General features: G+C 46.9%; 1 protein-coding gene across 1 annotated transcript; it reads right to left on the bottom strand.

Moving 5' to 3' along the window:
* Positions 1-2,966: 2,966 nt before the first annotated feature.
* LOC311227639 (zinc-binding protein A33-like) lies at positions 2,967-20,260 on the bottom strand (the record flags this gene model as incomplete). The annotated part of the gene is made up of 4 exons (XM_084313361.1): positions 2,967-3,630; positions 17,158-17,180; positions 17,264-17,494; positions 19,895-20,260. 4 exons carry the CDS (start codon positions 20,258-20,260, stop codon positions 2,967-2,969), a joined length of 1,284 nt encoding a protein of 427 aa, XP_084169487.1.
* Positions 20,261-20,524: the final 264 nt, after the last annotated feature.

Below are 20,524 nucleotides of genomic sequence, written 5' to 3'. Positions count from 1 at the left end.
ACGGAATGGGTACAGTACAGTACAGCTCAATACATACAATTGTTAAGGGGATGCAGACCAGAGAAAGACTTTTGTCTTGTTTACATCAGGGTCCCCCATTTTCAATTCATCTGTACATTGGGGGACGGGGGGACGCCTGTAGCTGTTCCGCAACCGTTCCTATTTCCGGGGTAGGCCTGATTGGCCCCGACAGGCACGTGACCCGCCGCGGCCACGCCCCGCGGCAGCCCCAGGACGCGACGCGGCAACGAGGCTGCTGTGGTTCACCTCACCGCCGCTTTCCGCCTTCAACGCCGCCCGCAGCATTAGGAAGGAGTTCGCGGCGCCTTTCACATCGCAGTCATCAGTCATAATAATATCATCAATCATCTCTAATAATATTAATCACTGTTCAATGTACTAATATACAATACGGCTCACTTTTCCCACTTCAATGACAGAGCCGCTGTTTAATAATATTGTCGCGGCGGAGCTCCGTCGCGGCAGCATTATGTAGCAGTAATCCCCCCTTTTTTACCATCGACAAACTAGCTCAATTGGTAACGCTGCTTGGCTGTGGATCCTATGGTCCGTTTGTGACAAGTTCGATGTTTTTTTTAACGTGCATTGCACTATAGCGTATTGTATATCGCTGCTGTCGGGACAAAACCTCATAACTCCATTTAATTTTTTTTTTATATAAATCAACTCCGTAGATCATCCTCCATATGTGTGTGTGGGTTTTACAAAGTTTAAACAATGGGAAAGCATTAAACCGATCATCTGTCTAAACCCCCTAACTCTATTCACCCTCAAATCTGTGTTCGTTTTTTTCATCTGCTGAAAAGTTGGGTTTTTGGAGTTATGAGGTTTTGTCCCGACAGCAGCGATATTGTATATTGTATGGTACAATTTACAGTAAGGTGTATGCGTTGCAGTGCAAATGCTTCTTACTGTTGCGCTCCAGAGACCGTTACTGTACCATACAATATACAATATACAATACGCTATAGTGCAATGCACGTTAAAAAAAAAAAAAAAATTAAGGGAATCGAACTTGTCACATTGGATTGGGTAGGTGGGGGGGGGGTGGGGGTGGGGGGGGACTGTACATTGGAGGTGGTTGGGTGGGGGGGGGGGGGGGGTTGGGTAGGAGTGGGGGGTGGCACTCCAATGGTGCACCCAATGATTTGAGCAGAAGCGCGTGCACGCACATGCACGGATGTGCACGGCACGCGCGTGCATACAGGAATGCGCTGCACTCGCCAACTCGCTATAATTACCCACCTGGGCTACTTTGCATATCACTAGCGCCGGTCGTCAGGACTCAGGTGTGTTAAATACATTCTCAGATACATTCACACCTAACTTGTGAATGAAATGTGTTACATTCCATTCGTAGAGGCAATTAGGCACTGTCTTTAGTCTGTACAAGTAGATTACCATTTAGATTATGGTTGAATAAACATTGATGCCTAACATTGATTCAATATAAAATCAACTAAAATGTGCATGTAGATTACCATTTTTTAGATGATGGTTGAATCAACATTGATATAGTATCAGTTATGGTTGAAAACCTAACGCTGATTCAATATGTAAGTCATAGACAAGGTTTTGTATAATTTCGATGTCAGGCTTCAACATAGATTCAATATTTCTGCCTAACCCTATTTCAACGTTGATTCACTCATATTTTGCTATCTGGGTGTAAATAACTCATGTACATATACCGATATGCCCTACTTTGTTTACTTGTTTTATTGCACAATGTCGTTCTATTGGATTCTTATTATATATTACTATTGTATTATGCACATCGTTGCGGGCAAGACCCCCCGCATTTCATTGTATACTTATGCCGTGACAAATAAAACTCTTGACTTGACTCGTTTATACTGAAGCTCAAACAAAACAAAAACACACATCAATATGGCCACAAGGTGGCGCCAAAAGACTGAACAAGCTCCAGTTTGGTGTCACCAGTGAACCTCTGCACTGCATCAGAGACACGCCTAACGCTCTGTAGAAACTACACCTACTGAGAAACACAAGAGTTCTCATATACTACAAAGAAAATGATAAAACAAAAATAAAAATAGAGACAAGGGGGGGTGGGGGGGGGGGGGGGTCTAACTGGAGGGTATTTCAGTTCAATACTGTAGTAATAATGTACAACTGCACAAAAATGTACACAAAAATGTAAATGTAATAATGTACAACTGCATTTCCCATGGATTCCTTGTAGCTTCATATTCATATTTCATACACATCCCGTTACACACACACACGCTCTCAGACACCAGTGTTTCCACTACATGTATCTAACCACAGTACCCCCCCCCCCCCCAACACGTGGGGGTCAAGCGGTGCGTCTCAACTCTGACCTCTGACCTCGATGGCGTCGATATCGCTCAGCCGTGGGGGGAAAAAGGGCACATTTATGAACTCTTTCCGTAAAATCACAAGACAATCGCCGCCTCTGTCCTAAAACAAATAAGATACATCCTTGTTCGTAATGAGATAGTTACTGCTTAAAGGGACATTTCACTTTAGTAGAACCTCAAGTTGTCTTCTGTCAACAGCACCGCTCCTGGAGGTGTGGAGGTAAGACCGAGGAAACTAGTGAAACTAAAGTGAAATATCTCTTTAAGGTAAGTAATACCTTACTTAATCTCTTTAAGGTAATACCTGCCAGGCGGTAGAGCCAGAGGAAGGGAAGTGAAGTGGGATCGGTCCCGAACACACACACACACACACACACACACACACACACACACACACACACACACACACACACACACACACACACACACACACACACACACACACACACACACACACACACACACACACACACACACACACACACACACACACACACACACACACACACACACACACACACACACACACACACACACACACACACACACACACACACACACACACACACACACACACACACACACACCTCACTGTCATGACTATATCACAGAGAGAGACACCTCTGATGGGCAGATGTTTATATCAGGGTGTTTGGCATCACCAGCCGGTCCTATATCGAAGTATGGGTAGAGTTTCTCAGTGAAGGTGTGTTCATGAGTGCAGATGTGAGTCATGTCTTCACGGTCGTAGAAGGTCAGCTTCCTCCTGTTATAGTCCAGCTGTACTCTGATCCTCTGGGGGCTCCTTTTCACTGTGAGGATCTGACTCAGACCATTATAGTACTTACCACTACTATAATGTAGAGCCCAGATACCATGTTGTGGTGATGCCACTAGCCCCTCTCTCTTGTTGTCAAATGACTCTTTAGCTACACCTATAGTCCAGTGAGGATGGTCTCCCACCTCCACCTCCCAGCTGTGTGTCCCTGAGCTGAAGCTCTCAGAACCCAGAACAATGCTATACACCATGTTCCTCTCTGGGTTGTCAGGGAGATGCTGCTTTGTGTCTGTGCGTCTCACACTGGTCAGATCATCAGATGTAGAGAGACTGGGTGCTGCAGTGTTTGGGTCCAGAGTGACAGGAGTGAACTTGACCCTCTCCTTCATCTTCTCCCAGACTCTGAAGGCCAGGTTGCCCAGGTGTTTGGCCTCATCTATCAGCGCTCCTGAGACCAGCTGTGGACGAGGCAGGTTGCACTGAGCTCTGGAAGAACATTCAAGAGTCAGTCCTGCTGTGGGCTTAGCTTCAGAGCCGCAGAGAAGAGAGAGATATTGATTTCCATAAAAATAACTGCATTCCATCTCTTCTCCATCATGTTTCCAATACAATCATTTCCACTCAATCAATAAATACACAATACACAATAAATACATACATACATACTATTGTACATTCCACTACCCTCTCAACCTCAGTCACATCATCCAGATCATCCAATTACAACAGCACCTTTAATCTGAGATGCAGATTTAAAAGGAGAGAGAGAGAGAGAGAAAGAGAGAGAGAGAGTGAGAGAGAGAGAGAGACAGACAGAGAGAAAGAGAGAGAGGGAGAGAGAGAGGGAGAGAGAGACAGACAGACAGAGAGAGAGCAAAAGAGAGAGAGAGACAGACAGAGAGAGAGTGGGAGAGAGAGAGAGACAGACAGACAGCAAAGAGAGAGAGAGAGAGCGAGAGAGAGAGAGAGAGGCTCGCGTGGCCGTCCACTTCAGAGCAGAAGCGCACGGAAATGCCTACTATTATTTATATACATATAGAACTGCTCCACATGGATTTTAATATATCATACTTTAAGTACTGTAGTTTTAATGTAGTTGGTGTTTTTTTTATATAGTGGTCTTTTTACTGTAGTTTAAAAAAAAATTTATATAGTGGTGAGTGTCTATGTATTGTGACTGTATGTTTGTCTTTCAACCACTGCACAAATGAAGTTCCGAAAGGAAAATAAAGTAAGTTGAAGTTGAAGTCAGTCCCCGTTTGAAGATTAAAAAAATTAAAATAAAAGATTTCCAGTTCCAGTGTCCATTTTGCATGTATAACCCGTTATTATCTCATTAATTAGAATGTTAGAATGCATTTTAGAATGATGATCAGTGTGATGTACTCCTGATAAAGTATAGTAATATGGTTTATTTGTATTGGGAGAGATACAGACACATTAGCTGGTTGAACAACATCTATATGTGTGGTAATAATGCAGATATTGAGTGTAAGAGCCAAACCTTGAAAAGTCATATTTTGAATATATTTGTATTTTATATATTTAGTTATTGCATAAAAAACGAGCAGTAGTTTGTAATGCTGTGGTATGCTATAAGCCACATTTATAGTTTAGTTGCAAATTATTCTAAGAATTAACATTACATGTACGTTAGATGTGTTACTGAGTCTGCGCATGTGCGAGAGTCTTTATATGCAGTGAACTTGAAGTGCCTAGTTTGTAGTGAGACAGTGCCCATGCAGTTTGGAAGCACATAACCTTTTGACCGTAGTCCATGATCCTAGTTCGGTCTATATATCCTATGAAGAATGATGTTGTACTTTGTGACTGCCCAAAGAAACTAAAGAACCTTCAAACGTATTCTGGAGTCCGTGAGTTTGTACATCATAATTGTGGATTGTAGTGCCGAGAGATGGGAGTCGGAGACGGTAGCTCGAGTTAGAGCGAACAGCATTTATTTGGTACACACATACAACATGCTACAGCTACGTTGCGTGCAGATGACTGACTCGTGGTGGCAGGTAGTGCCACCTCCTATAATGTCCGGGCGGAACTCTTGTTCCTAACAATAGTTCCGTGGGTGAATTATGTACCATTAACAATCACTACACAAGCCCCCCCAGAATTCAACCATGGTCAAAATCTCCACGGCGGGGAGAGACAACGACCCGGCCGCGGCGTGAGCGGACAACCCGGGGCGCGGTGCAAGCGATTGCGCCCTCCACGGCGCCCGGGGGCATGAACCGGCCACGGTGAGTGCGGAAAGCCAGGGTCGGGGAGGTAGGGGCGGCGCAAGCGCCCGTGTCCTCCCCGACACCCGGGGGCACAGACGTCGACGAGGCCAACGGCGGCTCCGTCGTTGGCGGGTCCCGGGGTAGCGGCGGACGGCCTCGGCGGGGGGAGAGGGCCAGCTCCAAGGGCTGGGAAATGTCTACGTGGGCGGGTTCAACCTTGTGGTGGTTGTACCCCACCTCAAAGGCGAGCCTTCGCCAGTCCTCAGGGGCCTGTGGGCTAGGGTGTCCGGTGGACAGGTCACCCAGCAGCGTCGGACCCGCGTGACCAATCGCGACGTCCTCCAGGCGTAGCCTGGAATCTGCAGTCCCGAGGGCCTGGATGTCGTGGTCGGAGGCCTGTTCCGAGCCCCTGTTGACGTAGTCGAGGTCCGGCTGTACAGCTCCGATGACGACGTTGGGCTTCTCGGCGACGTGTCTTGACTCAGAAAACGTGAGGGGTTCGTGGTCGGTGAAGGCTGTAAGAAGGCCGCCGTATGTCGCCTCATCGCGGACACATGCCAACGAAGCCCGTGTCTGTGCGTTTATTAGGCGGCCATGTCTAATGTCCACGAGGAGACCGTGTGCACCCAGGAAATCTGCCCCCAGTAGTGGGAACGAAATGTCGGCCGTGATGCAGTCCCACGTGAACCGCTGGCCCCCAAAACACAGTTCCACGGTCCTTGTACCGTAGGTGCGGATAGGGGTATCGTTGGCGGTCGTCAGGCGTGGACCTCTATCATCGCCGGCGATGTCCTCTCTCGTAGCTGGCAGGACGCTCCTCTGAGCTCCGGTGTCGCAGAGGAATTTGCAACCGGAGAGTGTGTCTCTAATGAAAAGCAGCCGGTTCGACATACCTGCGCTCCACGCTGCTACTGGGCGCAGGTGTCTGCGTTTATGCGTTATGCCGAAAGTGCAAGGGGAACGGCATCTCGTCGCCCTCGCGCCGAAACGTGCGTGGTAATAACACCGGCCTGCGGCAGCGCTGCTCCTGATCTTCCTCGCCCCTCCCCCCTGCGGCGTGTAACCGCATGTCGAGGCTATTAGCCCTGGGGCAAAGTGTCGAGTGGCCAGGTAGAAGCGATCTGCCTCCTCTGCCAGAGCACGGGGATCCACAATGTTCGTATTGGCCAGTGCCGTCTGTACCCGTGGCGGCATGTGCCTGAGGAACAGCTCTTTAAATAAAAAGTTCGGCTGCTCGGCGCCCAGCAGGTTCAGCATCATCTCCATATGCGCCGACGGCTTGCTGTCTCCCAAGCCACGTATATCCAGCAAGCGTCGGGCCCGCTCAGACGGCGACAACTCAAAAATCCTGAGTAGGTGCGTCTTAAACGCCTCATATTTATACCGGGCAGGCGGAGCTGTTATGAAGCCTACCGTCCTCGCCGATGTCGTGCTCCCGAGGCTCGAGACGACGTGGTAATATCTCGCGGCGTCGTCGTCAACCCCTCGTAGGGCGAACTGCGCCTCTGCCTGCGCGAACCACGCCGCCGCAGAATGCTCCCAAAACTCCGGCAATCGAATAATAACGGCATCGTTTGCCATGTTCGGTCCGGTCCCTGATACTTCAGCGAGACCAATGTCGGGGTCACCAGTGTAGTGCCGAGAGATGGGAGTCGGAGACGGTAGCTCGAGTTAGAGCGAACAGCATTTATTTGGTACACACATACAACATGCTACAGCTACGTTGCGTGCAGATGACTGACTCGTGGTGGCAGGTAGTGCCACCTCCTATAATGTCCGGGCGGAACTCTTGTTCCTAACAATAGTTCCGTGGGTGAATTATGTACCATTAACAATCACTACAGGATACAGATTTGTATTAGCCATTGGACACGAGTCTGAAACCTTTTTGCTGCCTGCACTGAAAATGAAATGGTAAACGAAAGTCTAAAGAAATCCTGCCATTACATTAGTCAAAAAGTTGTCTAACCAAGAGGAAATATTGCTATTGACATTGTTATCAAGAAAATAAACTGGCTATTGGAAGAGTTAGTTAAAGAAGCCCCTCGTTGACGACGAAAGCAGGAGCTAACAACGATCAGCATGTGTGACGTGACGGCAGCTATAGAAACTAACGTTACTTTGCTGAGCTAAACTGGATGACGACGCTGCTAATAGCAAAGGCAAGAACAGAAAAACGAAACAAATAAGAACATTGTGCACGTCAACTGAATAAAGAAAAGTGTCTGGATCTTTATCAAAAGTGTCTCAAGTGACACCTGAAGAAGAATATAATTCAAAGAGTTAAATCATTACCGTTCTCAAGTGATGTATCTCCTCATCAAACAACAACAAAGATGGCCGACAGCGATACTGCAGCCAAAGCCACGGAGCCTGAGATTGAGGGTGCAGTTACACAGAATGTCCGCAAGAGGGAGCTAACACCCAAGGGATTAGAGGAAAAGTTGAGTAACCTCATAAAAGCCAGGAGATGCAAGCTAGGACAATTAACTGCAAAATCAAACGAAATAGAAAGTCTTCTGGCAAATGAAGAGGAACAAGCCCCTGATATAACTACTGTGCAAAGGGGAATAAGAATGTGTGACACATTCTATCAAGAACTGATTAACCTTAATTACTTGGTGCTGTCATATCTCAGTGAAGAAGAAAATAATGCTGATCAAGAAATGTGGTTTCAGCCAAGAGCAGATAAATGTGAACAATTTATCACAAAAATAGAAGAATGGATTCAGGCTGCAACATGTAACAATGAGGTGACAAGAAAAGACAGTGTGTCTAATGTAGCCACAGGTGTTTCTTCTACTACAAGTTCGGCGCGCATTAAAGAAGAAGCCACCAGAGCCGCCCCTCATGGCACAGAGGACAGCCCTGACAGAAATACAGGCATTAGACAGAAAAGAAGCAAAGCTTAAAGCTGAACGGGAACAGTTAGAGATCAATACAGCTCTAGCAGTATCCAATGCAAAAATCAAAGTGTATCAGGAATCTGAGGAACAGCGGAGCAGCGTGAGCAGGAACAAACGCTGCGCCAGGTAAAATCTGAGTCTGGAGCTGGGTATGGCTGCACGAGTGGCGCCCAACCCACCAAGCCACAAAAGAAAGAAGTGTCCACGTTTCCAGTGAAAAGTACTTCCAAGCAAAGACACTCTCAGCTGAGACCTGATACGGAACAATGTGATGATCATCAACTACACGATGACAGTCCAGAACAAATGGACAGTGCTAGAGAAATATATCGGCTCATGCAGCAACAGACAGACCTCGCTGAAATGCTCGCAAAAAAACAGGAGCTCTCTCGTTTGCCACAAAGAGACGTGCCAGTGTTCAGTGGAGAACCATTAGAGTTCAGATCCTTTATGAGAGCTTTCAATCATGCTATTGATGCACAAGCCGACAGCAGCACTGACAAACTGTACTTCTTAGAGCAGTACACCAGAGGGGAACCACAGGACCTTGTGAAGAGATGCCACCATATGACTGCAGCGCGTGGATATGCAGAGGCAGTGAGGCTGCTTCACAAACATTACGGAGACCCGCTGAAGATCGCCGACTCTTTGATCAACAAGGCTTGCAAGTGGCCGTTGATAAAGTCAGAAGATGGGAAAGCCCTCAGCGCTTTTTCAGTGTTTCTTGTGAGCTGTCGCAACGCTATGGAAGATGTCGATTACATGGAAGAGATGGACAATCCGACGGCCATGAGGGCGGTTGTTGCTAAGCTGCCATTCAAGATGAGAGAGAGATGGAGAGTTCATGCATATGACCTTCAAGAACGCCGTCGGAGGTGAGCCAAGTTTACAGATCTGGTGAGCTTCGTAGATCGCCAAGCAAAGATCACATCTGACCCTCTCTTTGGAGATCTCGACTCTGCAACAGCGGACAAGAAAGATACAAAGAAACCTCAGCACGGAAAGAAAGATCAAAGAGAAGCTAAAAGGGGAAGCAGCTTCGCTACCAGTGCTGAACAAGTGGATGATGAAAAAGGCGAATCATCAAAGTCAAAAGATGCTACATACTTCAACCGTACTTTTACAAAGCCATGTGTGTTCTGTGAGAAAGGTCACACCCTGGAAGAATGTCGCAAGCTAAGAGACAAACCACATAAGGAAAGAGTGGAGTTTCTGAAGAGGAACGGCTTCTGTTTCGGCTGCCTGGTGAAAGGCCACCTTAGCAAGGAGTGTAAAAAGAAAATGACATGTGAACACTGTTCCATGAAGCATCCCAGCATGCTACACTTTGCAAGGCAAGACAAAGGTCCAAAGGAGAAGACAACAGAAGTTGCCTCAAAAGAAGATGAACCCGCCTCCCAAGGAAACGCAGCCAGTACAGAGGAAAACAAAGTGTTAAGTGCCTGCACTGGGGCCGGAGACAACTGCGTGCTCGCCATAGTGCCCGTCAGAGTAAAGAACAAGAAAAGCAACAAAGCTGTGGAGGTTTATGCATTCATGGACCCAGGCAGCTCTGCGACGTTTTGTACAGAGACACTGGCAGAGCGATTGAACATTCAAGGCAGAAAGACGGAGCTAGTGCTAAGCACCATCAATGCAAAGAAGCGAGTGGAGAGTTACATCCTCACTGACTTGGAAGTTAGTGGGTTAGAGGAGAATAACTTCATTGAACTGTCCAAAGTGTTCACACAGAGGAACATCCCTGTCTCCGTGAAGAACGTTCCACAACAAAAGGATGTTGACAAATGGCCGTACCTCAACGAAGTCAGGTTGCCACGCATCAATGCCGAAGTGGAGCTTCTCATCGGAACAAGAGAACACAAGCTGCTAGAGCCGTGGAAAGTGATCCACAGCCAAGCAAACGGATCATATGCGGTCAAAACTGCTCTTGGGTGGATTCTGAATGGTCCACTGGAAGAGCCAACGGACGGACACTACAGCATGTGACGGTGAACAATCAAGTGCTGCAGTGAACAGAATTGCTGTCGAGACTGAGGGTATAGAACGGCTTCTTCTCCAGCAATATAACCATGACTTTCCCGAACGAAACTGTGATGACAAGTTAGAGATGTCACAAGAGGACCATCGTTTCATGGACTTTGTGTCAGGCTCTGCACGCTATGTGGATGGACATTACTACATAAATCTTCCACTGAAGAGAGCGAGTGTCCAAATGTCAAACAATCAAAGTGCTGCAATGCAGCGAGCACTAAACCTCAAGACCAAGCTGAAGAGGAATCCTGAGTTCCATGCCGAGTATACCAGCTTCATGTGTGACATGTTTAACGCAGGATATGCAGTGAAAGTACTAACAAGACTGTTAAGTTGTCAGGATGGAAAAGTATGGTACCTTCCCCATCATGGAGTCTTCCACCCACAGAAGAAAAGGATTCGTGTGGTGTTTGACTGCGCCGCCAGCTACCAAGGAGTCTCATTGAACAGTGAGCTTCTACAAGGACCAGACCTAACGAACACCCTGGTCGGAGTGTTGACTCGCTTCAGACAGGAGCCGGTTGCCATGATGGCTGACATCGAAAAGATGTACTACCAAGTGCGCGTGCCTGATGAAGACACCGATCTCCTGCGCTTCCTGTGGTGGCCCGAGGGAGACATCACCCAGGACATCGATGAGTACAAGATGGTTGTGCACCTCTTCGGTGCGACCTCCTCACCCAGCTGCGCCACATTTTCTCTACAGAGGACAGCACAAGAGAATAGGAACAAGTCTCCACCTGAGGCTGTAGATACAGTTCTCAAGAACTTTTATGTTCTGACTGTCTAAAGTCGGTCTCCAACCAAACGCAAGCTATCGCCCTACGAGCAGACCTCACCGCATTGTGCGCCGACGGAGGTTTTCACCTGACCAAATGGACAAGTAACAGTCACAGGCTGTTTGCGTCTGTCCCAGACAACGAAAGAGCAAACGAACTGAGAGACCTGGATCTGACCAACGATACTCTCCCTGTGGAAAGGGTCTTAGGAGTGTTGTGGTGCATCGAGTCCGACTCATTCAAGTTCAGGATCAATCTTAAAGACAGACCCGTCACAAGACGAGGAATCCTTTCAGTAATCAGTTCTATCTACGACCCACTGGGTTTCCTTGCCCCAGCAATCCTCCCTGCGAAGATGCTCATGCAGCAGCTGTGCAAAGAAAGGCTTGCATGGGAGGACGAAATTCCTAAAAAGTTTGCCCAAAAATGGCCCACGTGGCTGCAAGAGCTTCACCAACTGTCAGAAGTGGGTGTGACCAGATGTGTAAGACCAGTGGACTTCGGACCTGTTGCAGAAGCACAGATTCATCACTTTTCTGACGTGTCCGAAAATAGATATGGGACAGTCTCCTACCTCAGACTGACAAGCAGCAATGGACAGGTTCACTGCGCCTTCATGATGGGACGAGCCCGTGTTGCTCCAACAAACCAAACTACTATTCCACGAATGGAATTGACAGCAGCGGTAGTGGCCGTGAACACTGACAAGATGTTGAGACGAGAGCTCCAGATGGACCTTCGTGACTCGACATTCTGGACTGACAGCACAACCGTGTTGAGATATATAGAGAATGAAACACTGCGTTTCAAGACCTTCGTTGACAACCGTGTCGCCACCATCAGAGATGCAACGAAAGCGCACCAATAGAAGTATGTCAATACCTCAATCAACCCTTCCGACTGTGCTTCCAGGGGGCTTACACCTACAAGTTCATGGAGAGCCCTAGCTGGTTTCATGGTCCAGCTTTCCTTCGAGAACCAGAGAGTCAATGGCCGGACAGACCTGCCGAGATGAAGGTCGAAGAGGACGACAGCGAGGTGAGACACGTACATCTTACACACGCAGTCGAAGACACAGATGCTGTGAACAAGCTGATCAACCACTATTCCAGCTGGTACAGACTGAAAAGAGCCGTCGCCTGGATTCTCCGACTGAAGGATATGCTGCTACAGTGCTGTAGGAAGAAGAAGACAGATCTACAAACAGATCCCGATGGTCAAACAAGAACTGACAACCAGAACGACAGCAAGACGATGCCAGACCTGGGCACCTTGACAGTTGAATGTCTAACGAGAGCTGAGATGGAGATCATCAGATTCACTCAAACCCAGCAGTTTCCTGAAGAAGTACTCATGCTGGAGAAAGGAAGCAACGTGAAGAAGAGCAGTCATCTAACAAAGCTTGACCCAGTGATCCAGGATGGAGTTCTGAGGGTCGGAGGCCGTCTCTGTGAATCTGCTATGCCGGAGCATGTGAAGCATCCGGTCATCATCCCAAAGGATTTGCACGTCAATACACTGATTCTGAGAGACACTCATGAGAAAATCGGACACTGTGGAAGAAACTATATGCTCTCACGTTTGCGTCAAAGGTATTGGATCCCCTCAGTGAACTCAATGGTGAGGAAGTTCTTGTCAAGATGTGTGGTCTGCAGAAAAGTCAAAGGCAAGACCCTCGGACAAAAGATTAATTAATTAATATCTACCCAAATCAAAAGCCCTGGGTAGACAAATCCGTCCGTGAGGCTCTGAAAGTGCGCACATCAGCATACAACACCGGGCTGGTGACAGGCAACATGGAAGAACACAAGATGGCAAGATACAACGTCAGGAGAGCAGTAATAGAGGCAAAACGGCGTTACAGGGATAAAGTTGAACTTCAGTTTGAACAGGCTGACTCTAGAGGCATGTGGCAGGGCCTCAGAACAATGACAGACTACAAAGGAACCCCCCTCAAACTGAACAGTGACATCTCCTTAGCAAATGATCTCAACTCCTTCTATGCGAGGTTTGAGGCTGTGAATAACAACACCAGCCTACAAACCACGGCAATGGGGGGGGGGGGGTCTGCTGATGGAGACTCAGTGTTCAGGGTAACAGAGCATGAGGTGAGACGGATCTTTAAAAAAGTGGATATCAGGAAGGCAGCAGGACCGGACGGCATCCCCGGCCGCGTCCTAAAAGTCTGTGCCGACCAACTGGCCCCGGTATTCACTGACATCTTCAACCTGTCCTTGGAACAGGCCGTCATCCCCACCTGTCTGAAGAAGTCCACCATCATCCCTGTACCCAAAAAATCTACGCCCGCTTGCCTCAACGACTACCGCCCTGTAGCCCTCACCTCCATAGCCATGAAGTGCTTTGAGAAGCTAGTGAAGGGCTACATCTGTTCCTCCCTCCCCATCAACCTGGACCCTCTGCAATTTGCATATCGCCCCAACAGGTCCACGGAGGACGCCATAGCCCATGTGCTGCACACAGCAGCATCACATCTGGACAAGAGGAAGGGGAACTATGTGAGAATGCTGTTCATCGACTACAGCTCAGCATTCAATACCATAGTCCCCTCCAAACTCATAGCCAAGCTCAGGGACCTGGGCTTGAACTATGACCTGTGCCAGTGGGTCCTGGACTTCCTGACGGGCAGACCCCAGGTGGTAAGAGCCGGCAACTGCACCTCCTCATCCATCACGCTCAACATAGGGGCCCCCCAGGGCTGTGTTCTGAGCCCCCTCCTCTACTCCCTGTACACACATGACTGCGTAGCACAGCGGAACAACAACACCATCATCAAATTTGCTGATGACACAGTAGTGGTGGGCCTGATCTCTGCCAACGACGAAAGGGCCTACCTGGAAGAGGTAGAGAACCTGTCACAGTGGTGTCAGGAGAACTGCCTCTCCCTGAACGTCAGCAAAACAAAAGAGATGATTGTGGACTTCAGGAGGTCGGGGGTCAAGGACTACAGCCCCCTCAGCATCGACGGGGCACCAGTTGAGAGAGTGAACAGTTTCAAGTACCTCGGAGCCCACATATCCGAGGACTTGACATGGACCACACACATTGACAGTGTTGTGAAGAAGGCACGACAACGCCTCTACTTCCTCAGGCGCCTAAGGAAGTTCCAAGTCAGTCAGAAGATCCTTAGGAACTTCTACTCATGTACAATAGAGAGCATCCTGACCGGCAACATCACCTCCTGGTTTGGGAATAGCACTGCACAAGACCGTAGCAGACTACAAAGAGTGACACGTTCAGCCGAACGCACAATTAGAGGGGGGCTTCCCACCCTCCAGAACATTTACAACAAGCGGTGCAAGGGGAAGGCTAAGAGAATTATTAAGGACTCGAGCCACCCGAACAACTGCCTCTTTGAACTGCTGCCGTCAGGCAAGCGATACCGGAGTCTTATGGCGAGCACAGAAAGACTCAGAAGGAGCTTCTATCCCCAGGCCATCAGGCTGCTAAACGAACAATAATCGCTAAACGAACAATAATCACTATGCAACAACCATCAAATGCACACAGCACACACACCCACAAGCACACACTCACTCAAACAAACAACACACTGCAGCACCCACTCTCCACACTTTAGATCACACAAACACACTTACACTTTATATTTATTGATAAAGGATTTGCACTACAACTCGTACACCTACTGTGAATTGTACCTAAACTGCACCTCGTCCATTTATGCCTTGCACTATATAGAATTGTATATTAGTACACTGCACAGTATTGTATATTGTATGGTAACTACGTCTACGAACATTGTACATATGTCTAAACTGAACACTGTGACCTCTTTTTTTACTGCTAATTTTTACTATGTTTTTATTTCATACTTATCTTGTCATGCACAGTCTCTGGAGCGCAACAGTAAGAAGCATTTTGTACAAAAGTATTCTGTACTTCTGTATGACAACTATTAAAGAAACTTGAACTTGAAACTTGAAGATGGCAAACTTGCCTCCAGACAGGATAGAACCTGACAAACCCCCTTTCACTAATGTAGGGGTGGATTATTTTGGTCCGTTTGACGTGAAGCAGGGCCGCAGCACTGTGAAGAGATATGGCGTCCTGTTTACCTGTCTCACTACGCGAGCAGTACACATTGAAGTAGCGCACTTGCTTGACACTGACTCGTGTGTGAATGCAATCCGTCGTTTTCTGTGCAGGAGAGGACAAGTGGCAGTTATGCGCTCAGACAATAGGACAAATTTTGTAGCCACTGAGCGTGAGCTGCGAGAGTCGATTCAGCAGTGGAATCAAGCAAAGATTCAAGATGCACTGATGCAAAGAGGAATCAAATGGGTTTTCAACCCACCTGCAGGCTCACATTTTGGAGGAGTCTGGGAGAGACAGATCCGATCTGTAAGGAAAGTAATGAGATCTGTGCTGAAGGAACAAACAGTGAGTGATGAGTGTCTACACACATTGCTGTGTGAAGTGGAATACATACTAAATGACAGACCACTCACAACAACAACAGATGACCCTTCAGACCTCGAAGCATTGACCCCTAACCACTTACTACTGATGAAGAAGCAGCCAGTCATGCCGCCTGGACTGTTCAGCAAGGAGGATTCATATGCACGCAGAAGATGGAAGCAGATACAATATCTCGCCGACTTATTCTGGAAGCGATGGGTGCGTGAGTTCCTTCCCCAGTTGCAAGAGCGTCAACGATGGACCCAGATCAAGAAGAATCTGTCAATTGGAGATGTCGTCATGATCTTGGATGAATCAGCGCCACGGAGCTCATGGTTGCTGGGAAGAGTCGCTCAGATCATTCCTGATGCAAATGGATTTGTGAGGCGTGTGCTGGTCAAGACGAAGACAAACACCCTTGAAAGACCTGTCGACAAGCTGTGTCTCATCTATGAGAAGGACAGTTAAACAAAATAACTTTGATCTACGTATCCTTTGTACGTTCATTACATTCACGCTAGAATTTGATTAGCATATAGGATAATGCTTTATGTTTGAAATTTACGTTGGCTCTAGTTTGTTTATTGAGTAATTGGCAGCCTGCTTGTCTTCCAATTAGAGGCCGGAATTTGTAAGAGCCAAACCTTGAAAAGTCATATTTTGAATATATTTGTATTTTATATATTTAGTTATTGCATAAAAAAAACGAGCAGTAGTTTAATTTGTAATGCTGTGGTATGCTATAAGCCATATTTATAGTTTAGTTGCGAATTATTCTAAGAATTAACATTACATGTACGTTAGATGTGTTACTGCGCATGTGCGAGAGTCTTTATATGCAGTGAACTTGAAGTGCCTAGTTTGTAGTGAGACAGTGCCCATGCAGTTTGGAAGCACATAACTTTTTGAACGTAGTCCATGATCCTAGTTCGGTCTATATATCCTATGAAGAATGATGTTGTACTTTGTGACTGCCCAAAGAAACTAAAGAACCTTCAAACGTATTCTGGAGTCCGTGAGTTTGTACATCATAATTGTGGATACAGATTTGTATTAGCCATTGGACACGAGTCTGAAACCTTTTTGCTGCCTGCACTGAAAATGAAATGGTAAACGAAAGTCTAAAGAAATCCTGCCATTACATTGAGTGTATTTCTGTGAAAATGCGTGTGGCGCACGCCTCTGAATCCAACCGGAGCGGAAAAAGAACTTTGCTTCCCGCCCGCGATTCATGCACCCACCCACAGCCGTGGTGAACAGCGACGCCCGTTAACCCTTTCACTGCCACACGACAGAAGGTTAACCCTTTACTATCACACAACCATCGGTCGCCGGGTTAAACTTCTGTCGTGTGGCAGTGAAAGGGTTAACTGGCTGTCGTGTGGCAGTAAAAGGGTTAACCTTCTGTGTATTGTCGCAGTGAAAGGGTTAACCGTTTTGGTAGTGCAGCGGTGAACGGGTTAACATGGGGGCAGTCATGGAAAGAGAGTCAGAGAGAAAGGAGAGAGAGAAAGGAGAGAAAGATAGAAAGAAAGAAAGAGAGAAATTGAGAAAAAGAGAGATAGAAAGAGATAGAGATGAGAGAGAGAAAGAGAGCGACAAAAAGAGAGATAAATCACTTACCTTTTCAGTGTGGTCTTGTAGTTCTATGGAGGTAAAGACAGATCAAGTTAAACACTAAACATCCTCAGCATCATTCCCTATGAACTGAAGAGAGACCAGTCCTGACCTGCAGGAAGGAGACGTGTTCAGCGTTCATCTCCTGCTCTATGGCTCTGATTGTGTCTGAAAGGGTTGACATCTCTCTGTCCAGCCCCTCAATCTTCTCCTTCATCGTCTGGCTCTTCTGCTCCTCTTCCTCCTTCAGTGCAGCTACCCTGGCCTCCTTTTCCTCGTGGAGAAACTGGTGAAGCTTCTTAAACTCCTTCTTAATCTGCTTCTCTGTGTGCAGGGCCTGGACCTGGAGATTATAAAATAAGATAAGATATTCCTTTATTGATCCCCTTGGGGGAAATTCAGGCAGCATGGGGGGGGGGGGCAAGGGCATAATTTAGTTTTCAATGTTGGAGGGGACACATTTGTGGGGCGTGGTCAGTGGCTGTAAGGTCGTAGATAATTTTTTTTAAATGAATCAGTTGTGCAAGTCAATTTTGGTGAGATGTTTCTATATACAATTCACTTATGACAAGTCATAACGCTGCACGAGTCTCGGAACGTGAGAGAGAGAGATCATGCTATTTATTATCTACAATGTATAAAACAACAGGCTAGAGGCTTTTAAATACAACAAGGTCATAGACAGATATTTTCACAGAGACCAAGCAATGCTGTTGTCACACAGACCATCGTTCAGTTTCACACCAAACTTTCAGGGGAGGGGTGCTATGTATTTGAGCACACCTGACGACATGGCTGTTGTTGTTATGCAAAGACGGCTGTGCTCGGTACTTAGCGCGTGCACACAAACATGCGACTCGTCCCTCGCCGGGTGCTCACCTTGTCTTTGCATGTGTAACGGGGAATGTCCACAGTCACGGAAACAGGTGTGTTGACGAGTGACTGTGGCAGTGCGGGCTGGTAAATTAAACTCACTTCCCCATAACAGGGTTAACAGACGCATAGGTACGGTAGTTAGGAGTGAATTCACTTCTTAGTGCAGCGGCCTGTGTCGTCGCCCGCGGACGCGGGAGCCCCCTGTTCGACTCCCCCTCGGGACATTCTCATTTAACATCAAACACAACGCAGACCCAGTATGATCCGTCACAGTGGTGCCCAGTGACCCGGATGTCCTGAGGGGCGTGAGTTTAGGGAGGTGAGTGTAACGGGGAAGCCCGTGGGTATGTCCACAGTCACGGAAACAGGTGTGTTGACGAGTGACTGTGGCAGTGCGGGCTGGTAAATTAAACTCACTTCCCCATAACAGGGTTAACAGACGCATAGGTACGGTAGTTAGGAGTGAATTCACTTCTTAGTGCAGCGGCCTGTGTCGTCATGCAGGGGACATGTCCCCTGTGTCCCCCCCCCAGGGGCGTAATTGTGGGGGGGGGGGACACAGGGGACATGTCCCCTGCATGTTTTCAGAAGGCAGTTATGGTCCCCTGCACTTTTTTACCATCCAAAACAATGTTACACGATAATAAACGGAGACGCGACGGGTACAGGTAGTAAAAACAACACAAGCAGTGTAAACAAATAAGTTTAAGGAAATAAGTAGGGATGCTCGATATTGGCTTTTTTACCGATACCGATATACCGATATTGTCCAACTCTTAATTTCCGATACCGATATCAACCGATACCGATATATGCAGGGTTTCCCCCCCCCAAGAAACGGAATAATTTCAGGTAATTAACATTACATATCTCTTGTTGTGGAATTAACACAACATTATGCATACTTTTGACAATAAATAAAATCAGAATTTGTTCTTACTTGCTTGCCTGGGTAAATAAAGGTTATAGAAATGAAAGAAAAATAAATAACGATACCGATATTTTCCGATACCACATTTTAATGCCGATATCGGCCGATAATATCGGGAGGCCGATAATATCGGACATCCCTAGAAATAAGTCAATATAATTTACTATCTAACTAACTATACAGCATTCACAGTGTCGCATAAGGTAGTGTTATAATTTACTATCTAACTAACTGAAATATACAGTAGGGGGGTTAAAAATCATGTCTCTCCCACAATGGACTACAACAATAGGGCACTTATTTTTACTGTGTGTAGGTTGAGTGCAGCTGCAACCTTACAGTAAATCATTTATCATTAATACAGAATATTTGTACCTTTACGTGTTCTGCTATGCGGACGCATGTTTGTTTGATTTCTTTAATGGCCTGTAGCTTGTCACGTAAGGTCTTCAGTGGAGCCTGGAGCTGCTTCTGCAATGGAATTCATTAATTAATTCATTCATGATGTATTTCACTTGAAAGATGTAGGTCTGAGGACTCTGTGCTGCAGCACCGGTTTCAACTCACAGACTGGAGTACGTTTGCCACCCAGGCCACCCTGGACTCCCACACTGACATTGACTCCCACACTGTCATTGACTCCCACACTGCCATTGACTCCCACACTGACATTGACTCCCACACTGCCATTGACTCCCATAATGACATTGACTCCCACACTGACATTGACTCCCACACTGACATTGACTCTCACACCTCCTACGTTGTGGACAAAAATAAATCAACTCCAACATCAGTGTCTGAATCTAATCCCATCTAATTGTTCTGATTGTCTAATGTTTCTGTATTCATTAACAATGTGACAACAATATTTACTGTATTTATTGAGTATAATTAAAGATTGAATAAATTAATATAATAATGATTTTGCCATACCTTGTGATCCTCCGAAGCTTCCTCTATGAGGCAGCAGTTGTGTCTCTTGCGTTTTCTGGAGGACGGACACACCACACAGATGAGCTGGAGTCTGTGCAGACTGCAGAGCACCTCAGAACCTGCTGGAGCTCCCTGGCTTCTCTCCCTGAAGGCCTCACACAGGTTCTTCAAAGCCAAGTTACAAGGAGGATTTAAAATTGAAGAGACTTCCCTACAAAGTGGACAGTTCTTGTCTTCTCTGTCTCTCCAGCATTGTTGCAGACAGGCTTTACAGAAGCTGTGGCTACACAACAAGAGGACAGGATCTGTGTAGATGTCACGGCACACAGGACAAGACAGATCCTCTTCACAATGAGACGAAGCCATTTTGTCTCTCAGTAACACTCCCTCCTCTGGAAAGCTCCCTGAAGTTTACTTTAACTTTTGTTATAAACTTACTTAGATTCAGTCAACAGCTGGTTGAAGTCACTGTTTGATCACTAGTTATGAGGGCCGACGTTCCATTCTACTGGTTAAAGTTGCTTACTCGTGAGTAGTATGTGCGTTGATAAAGACAAATAATGTCCACAGCCGCTCCAGTGTAAAACAAAGATATCAAAATGGTTTATTTCTCTTCCACAGCGAAGTCTT

This window comes from Notolepis coatsorum (assembly GCF_963971535.1).
Source record: "Notolepis coatsorum genome assembly, chromosome: 4".
In the NCBI taxonomy this organism is placed as follows: domain Eukaryota; kingdom Metazoa; phylum Chordata; class Actinopteri; order Aulopiformes; family Paralepididae; genus Notolepis; species Notolepis coatsorum.
This window is presented reverse-complemented; position numbering and strand designations above follow the sequence as displayed.